Source organism: Xenopus tropicalis, chromosome 1 (assembly GCF_000004195.4).
Source record: "Xenopus tropicalis strain Nigerian chromosome 1, UCB_Xtro_10.0, whole genome shotgun sequence".
Taxonomy (NCBI): domain Eukaryota; kingdom Metazoa; phylum Chordata; class Amphibia; order Anura; family Pipidae; genus Xenopus; species Xenopus tropicalis.
In genome coordinates, this window is record NC_030677.2 from 140,277,259 (window position 1) to 140,296,175 (window position 18,917).

At 38.4% G+C, this 18,917-nt stretch overlaps 1 protein-coding gene across 1 annotated transcript in view; it reads right to left on the minus strand.

Annotated features, from left to right (window-relative positions):
- cdh24 (cadherin 24) overlaps positions 1–18,917 on the minus strand; it is a 51,900-nt gene that overhangs the window by 23,255 nt on the left and 9,728 nt on the right. The window contains exon 3 of the mRNA XM_031891261.1: positions 779–1,073. Coding sequence (XP_031747121.1) covers positions 779–1,073 — 295 coding nt within the window. The remainder of the gene's footprint in view (positions 1–778; positions 1,074–18,917) is intronic.

Below are 18,917 nucleotides of genomic sequence, written 5' to 3' on the forward strand. Positions count from 1 at the left end.
GCATACAAACTCAGTTGACAGTCCTGTATACTTTTTCATAAAGGAGCTTACTTTGGATCCTTTCAAAGAGAAACTAAATCCACTGGAAACATAGCCATGATTTTATGAAGATTTGCCCATCAGGTGCCAATCATGTAGTTAATTTAATAGCTGCATTGCACAAAGGTTAAATTACTACCTCACAGTGCTGGATCCTCTATGTATTACTATTATTATTATTGCTAGGGCACTATCTGCATAGAGATTTCATGTTCTCCCTGTCTTTGTGTAGGTTTCCTCCTACACTCCAGATGTGTGTTATTTATCATGTAGAGACACTGACTGTAGGGAGATTGTAAGCACTGATGTGAGTGACTGAACATTCTTTGGAAAGCACAGTGGAATACATTGGCTCTATAAAAAGAAATGATAATAATCACAATCACTAATGCTTCTTTAACCTGTCTCTCCAAGGCAGTGACACTAAGTTACAATCCCTAAATGATATGATTACTAATATATATATAACCTTTGTATGGTCACATAACTTCTTGACACATTCTTCTTTTTCACATGTGACTTTTTATATCCTTGTAATGAAAAGAATCAATGCATTTTCCCATTTCCATAGTATGCATATTATAAGTGTTTTTTGTAAAAAAAAAATCTATAAATAGGTAATGGGTTTTCTACACTCCAATGTGGGGTGTGGATTTGTATAACCTATATGGATGTGGTAGCTTCCTTCTGACCACTCTGAAGATAATGCATTTTGGCCAAGACTCTATTTACCCCTCACCTACGTTGGACATCTCCGGCACAGTGGCCCTGTAGGGTGGGTGCAGGAAGACAGGGGGGTTGTCATTAATGTCTTGCACCTTGATGATGAACTGTGAAGGAGGCTCAAGGGGTCGAAGGGTGAGTTTGTCAACAGCCTGTGCCAGCAGCACATATTCCGCCTTTTCTTCTCGATCAAGGGATTTAGTTACATGGATGTTCCCTGTCTTCTCATCAATGACAAACACCGAACCGGCTCCTTCCCCAGTCAGCAGGTACTTTGCCCTCCCCTCACCTCGGTCTGCGTCCGTATGCAGCTGTGAATCCATCATATGTATATTAATGCAATGGAAAATGTACAGATATACTGCTGGTGTCTAATCTGTAAAAGAACCATGTTGGAATCTTTATTGTCTCACTGATTCTTTCGCTCAGTTTGACTAGCATTTGCTTATCTTTATGGCTCACCAGGAATATTAACAAAAAACAAAACCAGATTACAAGAAAATGCAGAACTCACATCATAAGTATTTCGAAAGGTTATAACAATACTACCAAGGGCTATAAAACACTGTTTGCTCAACTAGAGATACAACACAGGGTCTCTTCATCAGTGCAACACTGAAATGTCAGTGTATGTCTATGCATTGATTCTGCTTTAATAAATAAGGAAACTGCCACACACTTTAATCCAGCAATGCCAAGATGTTATTTTCTCCATACTGTCCATTTGTTTGGATCCATAGGTGTCCTGCTTCTAAAAAGTACCTGATGGGCAGGTATGCTGAGAATCTTATATCTAATATGTGTCTTTAAGCATTTGCCATTGTCCTCTGCCTGCTGTCCTATCCTTCATTTATAGGCCACTGATAATTCCTTCTTTGCAGCAGTATTACATCATGTCTATTTTTTCTTAATAACCATCAGTAGTCCACACCATGGGCAAAGCAATGGTGCAGTACGTGCATGAATTATGGGCAAGCATTGAGTGCTCAGAGACTTTGCCTTTAGCAAATGCTGGAGGGCCGTAAAAAAGAAGTAAGAATTAATTTGTTATGTGGCATAAAAGTGAAGGAAAGTCCATCAGACAAAGTGCCCTAAATGTTATACAAGGATAATTTGACACTAACAATTAGTTTGCCTAAAGAGTTTTTCTTAGCACAGGGGAATATGTGTACAGACAAAGCTTCATGGTATCTCTTGGTTCATGCTATGGTCTTCATATTGGGTTGTTCCTGCTAAGGCAAAGTTAGAGAATCACGTCTTGGCGTGTGCTCACAGGCATGGAGGGATGACATGGAAGGAGTTTGCAAACAAGGGGGGCTTGGGAGCGCCAAGTTTTGCCACTGAGTATTAGTATGGTTTTATAAAGGTTCTTTTGCCTGATCTGATACATTTCTGTGAAAAGGATCTTAATAAATTCACTGGCAAGTTTAAAGTGATATTGCTTGATTTCTTTAAAACTCCTAATAAGTGGTGGCGTTTCCATATCAGTTGAAAACTGTCTGAAATATAGGGAATAACAGTTAGATAAAAATGCCCTGTTCTTCATTAATCTTTTTTTCATTACAGAATGGTGGATGTTGATATTTACAGATGACAACTAATTTTATTAAATCAGGATAGGCCAATATGCTGGTTGTGCCTACTTTGGTGCACCTACCACTTACCTACTTACCTAACCAGGTGTCATGTACAGGACTCCCTTTGAGTGTTGTACCTAAGTTCTTGTGTTGCAGCAGTTGAATTAGAAGCAAGTGAAAGGAGTGTAAGGGATTGATTTAGTAAAACTTGTTTTTTCTGGCCTTTAAAGTCGTATAAACTTGACATGGTACAAATTCGAATTAAAGTTGATTAAAGTTCAGATGAAAATTTAGAGTTTACATTAGAAAATCCTTAATTTTTCAATCCCATAGTATTGTTAAAACTCAAAAAATGTATTGGCGCTCATTCTTGGAAAAATAATAATAATAATAATAGAATAATGTGAATGGGTGAAACTTCCCCTTGAAAACATGTGAAACAGAAAACAATGAGGGGATTAACTTCCCCTTGAAAATGTGTGAAATAGAAAACAATGAGGGGATTAACTTCTCCTTGATAATGTGTCAAGGACAGGCTGTTGCTGACTATTCTATTCCTCTACTATTCTAAGACTCAATGGTGCTTGATTACAGATTAAACCTTCCAAATTTTTTTTTGACAAAAAAAGATAATTGAATCACAAATTATGGGAGATATTTTGGAAAAACTCAAATTTTGGGGGGGAAAATTTCCAAAAACTAGAATTTTTCAAGATACAATATCAGAAAAATCAAGTACTAGCAAAAACCCAATCATAAATCTCGAAAATATCGAGTTAAAAAAAAAATCTTTTTCTCAAAATTGCTTAGTAAATGTGCCCCTAAGTGTATGTAGATGTTCTTTCTTTACTGCCCATATGCACACAGTGTTTTGTGACAAATTTGCACTTTAGTAAATTAACCCTTTAGCGTTTTTGATTCATTTTTTTTTTCCACACTAAAGCATTTAATGTTTTATGAGTTAGCTCCCTCAGCCTAATATTTTTTCTGCTGCAAATTCATGTGAGACGTGGACTGATGGCAGAATTCACAAATTTAAAAATGCCTAGGCTTCATAAATTAAGTTGGTTGCAATATTAATGAATTGTTTTAGAAAGAAAATAGAAGCTATTTGTTAAGCAGGTATATTAAACATTTACTATAGTTCGGGTGCATTTTTTATAGCTGTGCCAGTTCCCCGCTAAAATGTGCTCACTCTGCCGCAGTGTGCAGGTGAAATACAACTTAGGTACACCTAGGCTAAACTAACAGGCCTGCAATTTATATATTGACTTGAATAAATGTATGAAAAGCAGAAATGCAAAATGATTTAGAACCAGAAAGCTGCTGCAGTGACTAATGAAATTAAGCATGCATAAAAAGGAGAATGGAAAAGAAGCAAATATAATTCTGCATCAGCGTCAGCTATTAATAAGTCACTAGTATATTGCATCATTCAGACACAGCTATCCCAAAACCCATTATCCAGAAAACTCAGAATTACGGGAAGACCATTTCCCATAAACTCCATTTTAATCAAATAATTATTTCTTTTTTCTCTGTAATAATACCACAGTTCCTTGTACTTAATCCTAACTATATACAGTATTTAATCTATCGAAGGCAAAATAATCCTATTGGCTTTATTTAATGTTTAAATGTTTTTTGGTAGATCAAATGGTGATCCAAATTATGGAAAGACTCCTTTTGGAAAACCTGAAGTCCCGAAATTTTTAGATAACAGGTCCTATCCTTTATTTTTGGTACCTGTCTATAAAAAATATAGCAGGGATAGAGATGGGTTACCATATGAAAGAAGGAAATGGATGGGTTACGCCGTTGTTGATCTCTTCCCTAGCTGGTTGCTTCAGACACACATTTAGTGAGTACGGCACTTCCAGGAAAACACACATATAAGTAATGTATTGGAACAATGACAGTACTAGGGTAGCCTCTATTTATATCACATGGATGTAGAGGGGATAAGCAGAATAAGCAGGACAGAAAACATTTATTAACATCAGAACCAGTCTCCACTGTGGCGGGCTTCATTTACTATTTGTGGGCACAATCAGCTCCAAAAAGATGTGCCATTTATGATTGAGATGCAAGGCACACCATGTACAGCCCTGTAATTCACACCTACCATACAGCAGGCACAAAGCATAGAAGCGTGAAAATATACTTCCATATCTGATCTGCAATATGCAATTGCACGCAGTTTACTAACCAGTACAAAACACTCCCCCTGAATTTTCAAAAATTTTCTGGTATGGCATCCCTTATCTGGAAACCCGTTATCCACAAAGTACGCAAATTAACACCATCTCCCATAGACTCCACTGTAATCAAATATTTCAACTGATTTCCTTTTATTCTGTGATAAAAAACAGTACTTGATCCCAACTAAGATATAATTAATCCTTATTGGAGGCAAAACAATCCTATTGGGTTTATTCAATGTTTAAATGATTTTTAGTACGGTGATCCAAATTACGAGAAGACCCCTTATATGGAAAGCTCCAGGTCCTGAGCATTCTGGATAACAGATGTCATACCTGTATCTGCATTTGAATTGGTGATATTGTATTGTGGGAAATAAACATGGCGACCTGCACTCCATATTTGCAGGCCTGGATTTCAACAATAGGCACCCAAAGTCCTGAACCACTCTTCTCCCTCCGCCCTCTGTGCATGCATGCATAGGGTTTTTTTTGTTGGGTCTGGAGCACTGGGGATTGATGCACAGGAGATTTAAAGAGATATCAAATCTCCTGCGTGTCCCCAGTGCTTCAGAATGAATTCAGATGTGGCCGGGCGGCATGCTGCCCCTAAAATTCTACCACCCTAGGCCTTTGTGGCTTTCCCACAAATCCAGGGCTGCATATTTGTATATGTTGAACATATACAAATATATTCAGGATTAGTACACACATAAGGGTTTAGCTTTGCACAGAACAGTAACCATCATAGTAGTTGAATTTTAATATTGGTGAGATTGTTTGTATTAGACCAATTAAGATAAATCTTTATATTAATATGCATTAGGGTGTAACATCAATAATGACTTGTATGCCATGCATAGGGTGGGTGTTAAGTATTTCCATCTCTTTCGCAAACATTCATTTTAGGATGTCTCTAACAATTCCTGTTCTTTGTAAGTTCCAGTCTGTAAACATCTTGCTTTTTGCACTATTGCCTAGTTTCAATTTGCTTTACTACATTGTAGTTTTACTACATTGTGAGCTTTACCCCATATCAGACCTGGCATGTTCCAGGGATAACCTAATGTAATTACATGTGATAATGAGCGTATAAAAATAAACAGTTAAGAAGTTAAATGGACATAAATTAATATAAATTAGAGCAAGAACATATTGTATGAGATGGCAGCTATTATTTTTATAGGTGGTTGTACTTCCAACACAATGTGAACACTTTTAATATTAAGTACAAATGCAAATACATTCAAATGCATTAAAATGAATACAATAAAACCTCTGCTGTCACCAATAGACTATGGGGCCCATTTACTTACTCACGAACGGGCCGAATGCGTCCGATTGCGTTTTTTTCGTAATGATCGGTATTTTGCGTTTTTTTTCGGAAAATTATCGCAACTTTTTCGTTACCAATACGATTTTTGCGGAAAAACGCGAGTTTTTCGTAGCCATTCCGAAAGTTGCGATTCTTTCGTAGCGTTAAAACTTGCGCAAAAAGTTGTGATTTTTTCGTAGTGTTAAAACTTGCGCAAAACGTTGCGCCTTTTAAGTTTTAACGCTACGAAAAAATTGCAACTTTTAGCGCAAGTTTTAACGCTACGAAAAAATCGCAACTTTCGGAATGGCTACGAAAAACTCGCGTTTTTTCGCGCAAATCGTATTGGTAACGAAAAAGTCGCGATAATTTCCGAAAAGTCGTAAAGGCGCCGAAAAAATCGCAAAAAATACGAAAAAGTCGCAAAATGTTCGTTTTCCAATCGGAATTTTTCCAATTCGGATTCAAATTCGTGGGTTAGTAAATCAGCCCCTATGAGTTTGGGGATCTCTGTTATCCAGTCACCAGGGGTATGTGTAGGACACTTGGTTCTCACCATGTTCTCATATGGAAAGCTAAAACATCCTCATGTACAATATAAAGAAAATAACTGGGTAGTTCAAAATTTTAAATTATTTTAAAAGTTTCTTATATAACATACACATAACAACAGCAGTTTCAGATTTATCCATTTATTTTCCATGCTAGAATGATTTTTTTTCTATGATGAGAAAAATTGTCTGAACCCTTAGTCCTTGTTTGCCATTTACATCACGGATAAGAAAGAAAGGGGCATTAGAGCTCTGCGCATCTGACCCCCACAGAGCAAAAAGAAAAGCCCTGAAGCTATAAGCGTAGGGGCTGCATGACAAGGGATCCTAATGACCAGCAGCCAGATTACACTGGTTTATGTTTAGAGACTGGCAAAATTAGATGTAGCTGTGATTAGGTGAGAAGGAATGAGTTAAGGCAGGAGAAAGCTGGCTTGGGGGCAGAGAAAGGGGAGGGATGTGATGCAGGGTAAGAACTTCACTTCCTTATATTCTGAGCAGGTAAAAACATCCCACTCACCTTACCCATTTTTTCATATTTTGCAAAAAGGTCAGGAGTTTTCTTCTTTATGTTTTTATATTATCTATTAATAACTGAATGTGGATGTTTTCCTGAATGTATTGTTATATTGTGCTTTCTGTATCTTTATACTGTATAAATATACAGCATTTAGCTAGCATTGTATACATTCATGTTAATTCTGATTGCGTGATCCAGGGAATGTTTCTGATCACCATTGGGATCAGGAAGGAATTTTTTACCTCTTGAGGCACAAGCTTCAGGCTGGGTTTTTTGCCTTCCTCTGGAACAGAAAACAGTGGACATATGACAATGTTTTATTTGTCACGGCTGCAGTAGGACCTTGCCAGAGTACTGCACAGGAAGAGGGAGAAAGGAGGTTCTCTTCTGTGACTGCACAGTGGATTGATAGATACAGACGCTACTACTGCTTGTGCAAGGTGACAGCCTGCTTGGATTTCCAATCATTGAGGCACTGCAGATCCAGGACCAGCAGCAGGGCTGCTGAACTTCACCATGGTTGGTGATGCAGCTCCTGTTGGTAGTAGAGTTTGGGGCCATCCTCTCTGCAGCCTAATACTCAGTGAGTGGTGGATACATAGTGCTAATCTTAAGTCTTCAGTGAGGAACGGCAAAGCATAGTAGCGATCTCTTATGGAATTCTGGTTTTGAGTATTGCCTTGGGGTTAGGCTGGCAAGGTCCTGTTTATTTGATAAAATGTGAATAAATGCTGTGGCCATTTTATACAATTTTTGTCTCATGGTGTTTCATTAAGGTATGTAACAATAGGGGTTCAGTGGGATGGCTCCAGCTAAAGGGTCAGTTGAGGAGTCCCCTTGCCATGGTGTTCGCCTGATCAGTTAACACATCCATCTGCATTGAATCTGTGATTTGTTAACATGTGTTTTGTAAATTTGTATTTGTATTCTTGCCTACTTCTTCCTGGTTTCTAATATTAATACCTGTTTCAGTCTGATCCAGTTTTGAATGATTTGTGTTTGCTGTATCTGTCTAATCTTGTACCATTCCATATAAACTCTTACCCAGGGAAATCAACAGCTATGTAATTCTTGTTCATGTGGCATTCTTTTCTCTGGTCTGCCTTGCCTGTTCTGTTGTGACTTTCATCCAGCCTTACCTGTTGGAATGGGTTTCAGTTTTTCCCCTGATTTCAGTCTAGCTTTTACTTGTTTTTCTATTGTATGCCTATTAGCCTGTTTACTAAGCCCTGGCTGCACCCCATGTATAGAGGCAACAGTGCACCCATAGTAAAACTACAAACGTATTATTTAACTTATTATTAGGGTAATAATGATCCAGTCCTAAATTCTTTACTTTACATGGAAACAAGAAACAAGGTCTCAGAATTGCAGGGAGTGAATCATTATCACTATAATAACACGTAATTAGTTGATGTCTCTAAATCTAGTGTAAAGCCATGGTATGTGTGGTCTGGGGGTAATTTGATAAAGCCAAATGGGACACTAATTTCTTCTACTGAATTCTGTTTTTCAAAGTCACAGCTACTTGCTCAAAAATAAAGCTCTTGAAATGACTCGCTCATTTTTTATTCTAGACTCAGGAAGTAATTGGATCGACCCCATTATTTGAAGGGAAGTCAATTTACTAAACATTTAATGGCATTAATTATTCTCATGAGATTCTTAAATCTACTCAAACACATTCAATTATAGTTCCTTCTTCTTGGCTCCTTCTATATGCACTAATTATATGTAGAGTTGTGCAGAGGATTTCTGTGGGTGGAGGAATAAGTCTCTGCTCTGCAGAGCTTACACTTCAGTGATGTATAATCATTAAAGGGGAAGGAAAGGCTAAGTCACTTGGGGGTGCTAAAATGTTAAAATGGTGCCCCTGTTAGGAGAGAACAGCACCAGCCCGGGGCACCTGGGGCGATGCGCTTCCTCCTTCCTGCTCCGTTCAGCCTTGACTGTGAGTCAGGCGCATGCGCAGTAGAGTGAAAAAGCCGACTTCTCTGTTAAAGTTCGGCTTTTCACTCTACTGCGCATGCGCGCGTGGCGAAGAAGGAAGGAGGAAGCGCTCGCTACAGGTACCCCGGGCTGGTGCTGTTCTCTCCATACAGGGGCACCAGCCTGGGGTAAAAGGTAAGTGATTCAATTCACTTGGGGGTGCCTAACATTTTGGCACCCCCAAGTGACTTAGCTTTTCCTTCTCCTTTAAGCAACCTATTATATCATTAATATAATTCTACACAAAATCTAAATACATTTAGAAAATGACCAAACCTGTGTTGTAAATGGGAACACAGATTTAGTACCTGGCGGGCTTAAGCTTAGGGTTAGTGAGTTACAGTATAAACAGGACCTATAAGTCTGTGCTAAGCATGGAACAGGTCCTTGATTATAAAGAAAACGAGATATGTAAGGAATTTTGATTAGTGAACACCTTTTGCACATTATCTACCTGCCTAACACAACAGCGGAAGATGTGATTGAACCAAGCATGACTTAACGCAGTGTTGTTTAGGCTTTTTGTTTTACAGAAGACCCAAATAAAGTGATGAAATCTGCTTTGTGACCCAAATGTTTGTTTCGAAACAGTATTGTGGCTTGTTTTAATTCCTATTTTCTAGTGTAGCAGGAAATATTTCTGTTTCCAGGGAGTTCAAACAGTCTTAATTATAATGGGTACACATTTTTGGGTCCCATCCCATCGCATAAGAATCCCTTTTTTAATTTAGGAAAATAGTATTTTGTGCCTGAAATTTAAACAGGTCACTTCTTTAAATAGGCAAGGAACTGTGGTTATAATGGGTGCACCAATGGTCTCCCCAAAATCGTTGTGCTTTCCTCTTACCTCTGTGTTCATTCTACTCATAATTCTTTTTTTTTCTTTAAAGGAAAAGGAAAGTCATTTTGGCATTTTACTGCCAATAGATTCACCACATTAGTGCAACCTAGAACACTATATTTATTTAGCAGAAAGCTTTACTATACCTGAGTAAGAGCCCTAGAAGCTCCCTCTGATAGCAGCTGCCATTTTAGCTTGGTCTTGGAAGCTTCCTGCTGCAGTTATAGCCGTTGGAAGCTCAGATCACACATTCCTAAGGGTAGGGGACGTGAGTTCTTATGCATTCTTATGGGAGGGGGGAGCAGGAGAAGGGACGGGAGAGGAGAGAACTGAGCAGACTCAAGCCCCAAACCTGAAGGATCCCTAAAAGAGAGGAAGACTGATACCGAAGAACATGTTCCCAAAAAAGGGAGTGCTTATGGCTGTATTTACTTAGACCAGGTATCCCCAACCTTTTTTTCCCGTGAGCCACATTCAAATGGAAAAAGTGCTGAGGAGCAACACAAGCATGAAAAAAGTTCCTGTGGGTGCAAATAAGAGCTATAATTGGCTATTTGGTAGCCCCTATGTCAACTGGCAAGCTATAGAAGGCTCTGTTTGGCTTTACACTGGGTTTTATGCAACAACACTTGCCTCCAAGCCAGGAATTCAAAATTAAGCACCTGCTTTGAGGCCACTGGGAGCAACATTCAAGGGGTTGGTGAGCAACATGTTGCTCACGAACCACTGGTTGGGGATCACTGACCTAGACCTTTCTGATAAAGCTTACTTAGTTTTTACCTTTCCTTCTCCTTTAACTTCTTCCGCTCTCTGTCCAGCTATCTGCTTTGTTCAGCAATAATCATTATAGATTATTGCCCAATTGCAATTTTGGCATTTATAATAGTCACTGTGGTTATAGCTGAAATACACTCACATGCAATTACCTGCTTAAAATGCATCTTGAGCAGAATGTCTTCTGTCTGCCATAATAACTTCAATTATCACTAGCCATGACAACATTACCTGCAAGGGCATTTCACAACCACACTGCCCTGACAGTAAAAATTCACATATGCTGCTTAAAATGAAAATTCTCTTCTTATGGGAAAAAGATCCCCCCGATATCTGTCTATACCCCTGTTATGTGGAACATTGGGCAAGAATGGAGGCACAACAACTGCACAAGGCTGCTCAAGGCTGCACAAAACAGGAGCAACAAAAAGGCTTCTCTATATGAAACTAGGTTTACTCATCCAACTTGTTTTTCCTTTTTTCAGCTTCACTCATTTCATACCATTTCTCTATAACTTTTTAAAATACTGAGTGCTAAGTCTGTTTTAGATGTTTGGAAGAACAAAAGTTAAATAAAAGTAATTGTAGTCTGCTGCATTGATGTGTTATAAAGAAATAAAAACAACAATACCCTTTATCAACATGCCAAGAAAACCTATTCAAATTTTATGGCATTGCATTGCTGCATAAGAGCTGAATTTAATCGTGGCACTTCATCAAGCTCCGTGCAGTGATGCAATAATCCTGATTCTCTGTAGGCCTCAGCTCTGCTGAAACGGGGGAGCAAGATTAATAGCTTCTCCATAAAATGTCCCCACACTGTGAGATTTTAAATAGCAGAGGGAAGAGCACACGCCAGATGATTAATTATTAGGCCAAAAGCAATGACAATGACATTTAAATAAATACTTTGAATTGTGCAAATTTAGGAATACACGCCCCAGAACCAATGTGTTTCTTAATGTAACAGGATTACGAAATGATCTCACTGTGCAGAGAATAAATGACCCATTTAGGATACAGTTGCCTAGGAATGATTCTGTGACCTGCTTATGGACCGTATGTGAGGGAGATAATTACTTACGGTAAGCATTAATCCTTGTTTGTACTACGGATTCTGTAAATAGGCAGCTCACCCTGAGAAAGGATTAATAAGGAGGAATAATTGTGAAATTTTGTGTGCAAGAAGTTATTCAGGGGCACATTTACTAAGCAATTTTGAGATGAAGTAGGATTTTTTCTTACTTCTAGACAATTTCAAGATTTAAGAATGGCTTTTTGCCAGAACTCGATTTTTTCGTTATTGTTCCCCAAAAAATTTGAGTTTCTTCCTTAATTTGTGATTTATTAATGTTTAGTTAACTTTTTTTTTGTAAAAAAAAAAATTTGATAGGTTTGATCTGTCGAATACCATTGAGTCCTATGAAGGCTTAGAATAGTAGAGGCATAGAATAGTCAGTGACAGCCTGACCTTGACACATTTTCAAAGACATGTTAATCCCCTCATTGTTTTCTATTTCACACTTTTCAAGGGGAAGTTAATCCCATTATTATTTTCAGTTTTACCCAGTTTCAAGTGAAACTTAAACACATTATTGTTTTTCAAGAGGGCCAATGCTCCTAAAATGGCTGCTGGAGCAATTCCTGTTTGGGAAAAATAAAGAAAATTTTTGTACAAACAATTCAAGCATTATCGTGACATTTTATAAATACAGCAATGATAGAGTTTCATTGGAATTTATACCATGTCGAGTTTATACGATTTTCAAGGCCAGAAAAAAATGAATTTTAGTAAATATGCCCCCTATTATCAAAGGCCGAACCTAAATATATATTGCACAATATATGTTTACCAAAAATACAAGTGAACGAGTGCAGAATTTTTTACTATTTGAGGGATATCAGATAACCCAATGTCATTAGGTTGATAATGATCTTCAATCTAAATGGGAACATGAAATAAGATCTAGTGGATCATTATCAGCCTAATAACATGGGGATGCTATTGCTGTTCTGTAGATAGTATGCCATATTGAACACAGTCTCAGAAGATAGCTAATGTATGTAATTGCTAAGAATAAATCGATTAAAGATTCAGTGATGCAGGAATGTGCCTTGGTCAGTCTCTAGCTGGTATTTTGCCATTTATGGTTAGCTAAACACCCTTGATGTGCTACTACAATGAAATGGATTAAAGATCTCTTTTTTTATTTATAGAAACAACTGGCTTATTTTATAAAGCATTAATAATCTTTGAATTATACATAACTTTCCTTTTTTCCCCCAATAAATGTAAGGTTTTTCTGATCTTCCTCTCAAAATCTTTTTTCATGTATATGACAAGAAACAGTTTTAAGGGAAAATTCAGCCTATGTGGCCTTTACATTTGACTTTACAAAAAAGGCTCCGGAAGAATGTAATAAAAGTCATTCATGAAAAATGATGTACAATTTGAATAATTTTTTTTCTCTTGTGTGAACAATACATCACATCCCCAGTGGAAAGAAGATTGTGCATTTTATAGTTTGCATCAATGCGCAGTCTAGTTAAGAAACCTCTAACTGAAAAAACATTTTTAGCCAAAATATATACCACCCTCAAGGGGGTCTTTAAAATTGTGCTTTTGGAAATGCAAATATTTGTCCTTTTTTATTCTATATTTTTGTTAAAGGGGTTCCTACCCAAAATTAGGTTTTGTTTAATAGGACAATCTTATGTGCTGATCTGCCTTTCAATTTAGTTTGAGCTGTTATATATATATGGACATAAAAAAGCCAAAATGCACTGTTGAGTCAAGGATTGCTGTTCAATCAGCCTTACCAAAAAAAAAAAAAAATCCTTTAGAATTTTCTTAATATTTCCAAACTATATATCATATCCATAGAATGTCTTACTCTTACAGGTTTGAGGTACAGGTATGGGATCCCTTATTCAGAAACTCCATATCCAGAAAATTCCGAATTACGGAAGGCCATCTCCCATAGACTCTATTATAAGCAAATAATTCAAATTTTTAAGAATGATATCCTTCTTCTCTGTAATAATAAAACAGTACCATGTACTTTATCCCAACTAAGATATAATTAATCCTTATTGAAGGCAAAACAATCCTATTGGGTTTATTCAATATTTAAATGATTTTTAGCAGACTTAAGTTATGGAGATCCAAATTACGGAAAGATCCCTTACCCGGAAAAACCCAGGCCTTTAGCATTCTGGATAACAAGTCCCATATCTGTACACATAAAACAAACTCAATGTGGATTTGTTTATCAGTGTCAAAGCATCATTAATGAAAAATGGTTTGCACTATATATTTTATATACACTTTATATTTTTAGGGTTTCTATACAAACATTTAGGTAATTAAATAAACTATGTGGCATATGTGGTATAAACAATGCAAAAGACACTTGGCACCCACAGCCATGTTTTCTTTTAATAATAGAGCATATGGACGATTTTGACTTGATTTTGCAGAAACTTGTAAAATACACTCGTTTTATCCTAGATTTTTAGTTTAGTATATTTGTGAAAATGACTTATGCACAGAAACTCTTCCATAATGTACTTTCCAAAAAGACATGGATTTGTGGAGTTACTTACTGTTATGGGCTTTTTACAACAAACAAATAAATACAGGCACTGTATACAAATTCTATGCACATTTCATATTTTGGATTTTCGACGTGCCATGTAGTTGAATTATTACACATATTGAGATCTTTTATTTTTCAACAACATATGGAAGATACGACACCTTAAATGCAAACTTTGAATCAATTTTTAGAATTTTGTAAAAACGACTTACTTAGCAGTGTATTACATAAAGTACATAAAGAACATAAAGATATTTCCTCAATAAGAATTCTAAAAAAGTGCAGCTTCCAAAAATTTATGATTTTCTGGGGTAAACTTACTGTTAAGTGACTTTTTAACACATGAAATACAGGGGCCAAAGTGTTAGCCATAAAAAAATTGTGTGCCAATTTATATTTCAGGATCTCTACATGCCATATAATTGGATTATTCTATGCATATTGGTTAACAAATTATTCAGAACATTCATATTTATGGAGTTTTGCCTTTTTGCACAAGAACCTGTGGGAAATAAGAGGGTTTATTTATTTACAGTCAGTTGAAAAATCTGATTGGTTGCTTTGGGCAACAACACTGGTTTTGCTTCTTATCTAAAACACAGACAATGCAATTTAATGAAAGCTTGCGTCGAGTAGAAATACATTATTCAGCAAGTATAGTTTCCAATAATATGCAGATTTCTGGGCTTAATTTACCATTTATGGGCTTTAATGACATACAGAACATATGCAGTGTATGCAGGGGCCAAAGTGTCACCCATAATAATCCTCTCAATAATCTGACAATGTGAACATTTTTGCAATAAATTGTTTTTATGCTAAAGAAAACTTTTATTCTATACACGCCTGCTTACTGGATCTGGGAGTGCTTGCTGTGTTTTTTGGTATTTCGTACCACGATGTAGGAGGCGGAGCTATAAAACTATAGATGTGACTTGTATTTACTGTATGTGTAGGGTTTTTGTTTTTTTTAAACTGGGAATAAAGTGAAAAAAAATATTTCTAATAAGTTATTTGGCAAAGATCACAAAACAAGAATGCTAAGAACTCCCTCCCCTCCCTTAGAAATGTGGATCTGAGCCAATCAGCAGGAAGCTGACTCATAGGGGCACATTTACTAATCCACGAATCCGAATGGGAAAAATTCGGATTGGAAACGAACATTTTGCGACTTTTTCGTTTTTGTTGCAACTTTTTCGTAGCCGTTACGATTTGCTCGTATATTGTTGCGACTTTTTCGTATTGAGCACTCGTAAACGGCGGGCAAAACTTTCAGACTTTGCATGATTTTGGAAGCCTCCCATAGGACTCAATGGCACTCTGAAGCTCCAACCTGGCCCAAGGAAAGTCTCCCATAGGGCTCAATGGCATTCTGCAGCTCCAACCTGGCCCAAGGAAAGCCTCCCATAGGGCTCAATGGCACTCTGCAGCTCCAACGTGGCCCAAGGAAAGTCTCCCATAGGGCTCAATGGCACTCTGCAGCTCCAACCTGGCCCAAGGGAAGTCTCCCATAGGTCTCAATGGCACTCTGCAGCTCCAACCTGGCCCAAGGAAAGTCTCCCATAGGGCTCAATGGCACTCTGCAGCTCCAACCTGGCCCACGGAAAGTCTCCCATAGGACTCAATGGAACTCTGCAGCTCCAACCTGGCCCAAGGAAAGTCTCCCATAGGGCTCAATGGCACTCTGCAGCTCCAACCTGGCCCAAGGGAAGTCTCCCATAGGGCTCAATGGCACTCTGCAGCTCCAACCCGGCCCAAGGAAAGTCTCCCATAGGGCTCAATGGCACTCTGCAGCTCCAACCTGGCCCAAGGAAAGTCTCCCATAAGGCTCAATGGCACTCTGCAGCTCCAACCTGGCCCAAGGAAAGTCTCCCATAGGGCTCAATGGCACTCTGCAGCTCCAACCTGGCCCAAGGGAAGTCTCCCATAGGGCTCAATGGCACTCTGCAGCTCCAACCTGGCCCAAGGAAAGTCTCCCATAGGGCTCAATGGCACTCTGCAGCTCCAACCTGGCCCAAGGGAAGTCTCCCATAGGGCTCAATGGCACTCTGCAGCTCCAACCTGGCCCAAGGAAAGTCTCCCATAGGGCTCAATGGCACTCTGCAGCTCCAACCTGGCCCAAGGAAAGTCTCCCATAGGGCTCAATGGCACTCTGCAGCTCCAACCTGGCCCAAGGAAAGTCTCCCATAGGGCTCAATGGCACTCTGCAGCTCCAACCTGGCCCAAGGAAAGTCTCCCATAGGGCTCAATGGCACTCTGCAGCTCCAACCTGGCCCAAGGAAAGTCTCCCATAGGGCTCAATGGCACTCTGCAGCTCCAACCTGGCCCACGGAAAGTCTCCCATAGGACTCAATGGAACTCTGCAGCTCCAACCTGGCCCAAGGAAAGTCACGATATTGAAGCTTGAATAAATCCGAAACTTTCGTACTCGGCGCGACGGCTACGAAAAAGTCGCGACAATTTACGAAAAAGCCGTAACGGCTACGAAAAAGTCACAACAATTTACGAAAAAAACGCAACATAACGATCATTACGAAAAAAACGCATTCGGGCGCTTTTCGGACGTTCGTGGATTAGAAAATGTGCCCCATAGTCTTACTAACTGTGCATGTACACTGGTCTTGGTGCAGGAGCATGGCATTATGGGAACTTTCTTTACAGAGCTCAGCATTTTTTTTTCATATAAGGCTTTTGATCATCTGAATGGGAGAAATATGGGGAGACTTAAGGGCACTATTGAGACAACTGAAGGTATGCCTGCAGCTTGAGATTAACTCTTTATTAGCCTTTCCTTCTCCTTTAAAGTTTCACTTTGATTACTGCACTTGTGGTCGTAAATGAACGATAATGTTTTCCAACTTTTCATATGTAGTGGGCTGATTATCACTATAACACACGTAACGCATGTTTAGGGGCCAAATTATAATAAAATGAGAGCACTATTTGCGAACAGTGTATATGTTTTCCCTGTGTCATGATGGGATTACTGCAGGTTCTTTAGTTTCCTCCCTCACTTCTAAAACATAGAAGCAAGTCATGATGAAACTGAGCCTTGTAAATGTGATAGGCACCTTAAATTGTGCAGGGCACTGGGGCAGGCACTGACATACAATGATGTATAATCTTTGTAAAGGGCTGCAGAATATGACAGTGCCATATAAATAAAGTTTAATAAAATAATGATGTCATACACAGAAGTCAATAGAGCTCTTGTTCAGGTTGGAGCCATAAAAATCTGGGCTGTGGGCCACAAACTGGACAATCCTGGAGTAAAATATAGGAATTCCTATTTCTAGAACCAGCCCAAGAAAAAATTCTCTTGTAGCTTAGTACAAACCAAAATGCCGTGCAAAGACATCCTACTGTTTGTGGTGCTACCATGAGAGGCTGTATAATTAAATGAAAAAAGCGTAACAGAATATGGAGCAACCACGGGATTCTTTGCCTTTATTAAATCTAGTTTGTCCTTGAAAGGAAGACCTACTCATGAATTTTATTTATGTTAAAGATATTTCATTACATTAAATTATAGGTGTAATTATGAAAAATGCATTGCTGATTCTCTTAAAGGATGTGTGCTGTTCTGTGGTGTGAGTCCCAGTGCCAGTGCTATAGTAATGATCTGCAGTAGTTTATGTAGCCTGCAAGGTCTCTAACAAAGGCAGGGTATGATGTTTGCTAGCTTTTAGCATTCCTAAATGGATAATCATCACAGCTGCCATAAAATTACTTTAGGATCCGCACTTCCATTTATACCACCTATTAAGTAATTCAGCTGCAAAGCCAGGACAGATGGAAGTTCAGCAAATGTGTGTTAGATTCAGACACTATGCAGTTTCACTGTTTTCCCCTCTCTTCTCTCTGAAATAGTTTTCTATTTTTTCTAATATTTCTAAAATGGTTATCCAATAACTGGCACCAACTGCGGCCATGGATAATACTGTAGCCATGGAAGTTTTGCCCAAGAGTACGTCCAAGCAATGTTAAGTATAACTACCTGGACAGCAGCATGACCCAGTCACAGTGAAGCACCATTTGTTTCTGTTCCTAGTCTAGAGGCGTGGCCTGATTGCCCTTTATTATTTTATTAATAAATAGCTTTCACTTTCTATTGTGTCCTCTAACATATTTGTCCTGGAGTAAAAAATACAGCAATTATGCATTCTCCCCACCATTGGCTCCATGGCTCTAGTTAGCCATAATATTTGTTCTTCAATCCATTGCTTTAGTCCCTGTCAGAAAAAGGCAGCTCCACAATTTAGGAACCGGTAATTTATAGTATGTTTGAAGGTGCTATATAAGCTACAAATAATAGGGTTCCTGAGTGACTGCCCTGGGCCTTCACAAAGTGGGGCGTCTCAGAGTAGCTGTAGTAGAAAAACTTTTAGAAAAGATCTATTTCCCTCTTACTGTGCAGGCAGCAGAGCAGCACTTATACTAGAAACAGGGTAATAACTTTCCTGAAGGGTTGTTGACTTTTAAAATGCAGGCATTAGGGATGCACCGAATCCAGGATTCAATTCAGGATTCAGTGAAGATTTGGCCTTTTTTCAGCCGAATTCATGTCTGGCCATACTGAATCCAAATCCATAAGATCACATGACTTTTGGTTATGTGAACACGAAAGTAAAAAGAATTTTAAGTGCACACAAAGGGTGTTATTTAACCCATCCATTGTCTATTTTGCATATGCAAATTAAGGTTCAGATTCGATTCGGTATTCAACCAAATCTTTCACAAAGAATTTGAGGTTTGGCCAAACCCAACAATAATGGATTTGGTGCATCC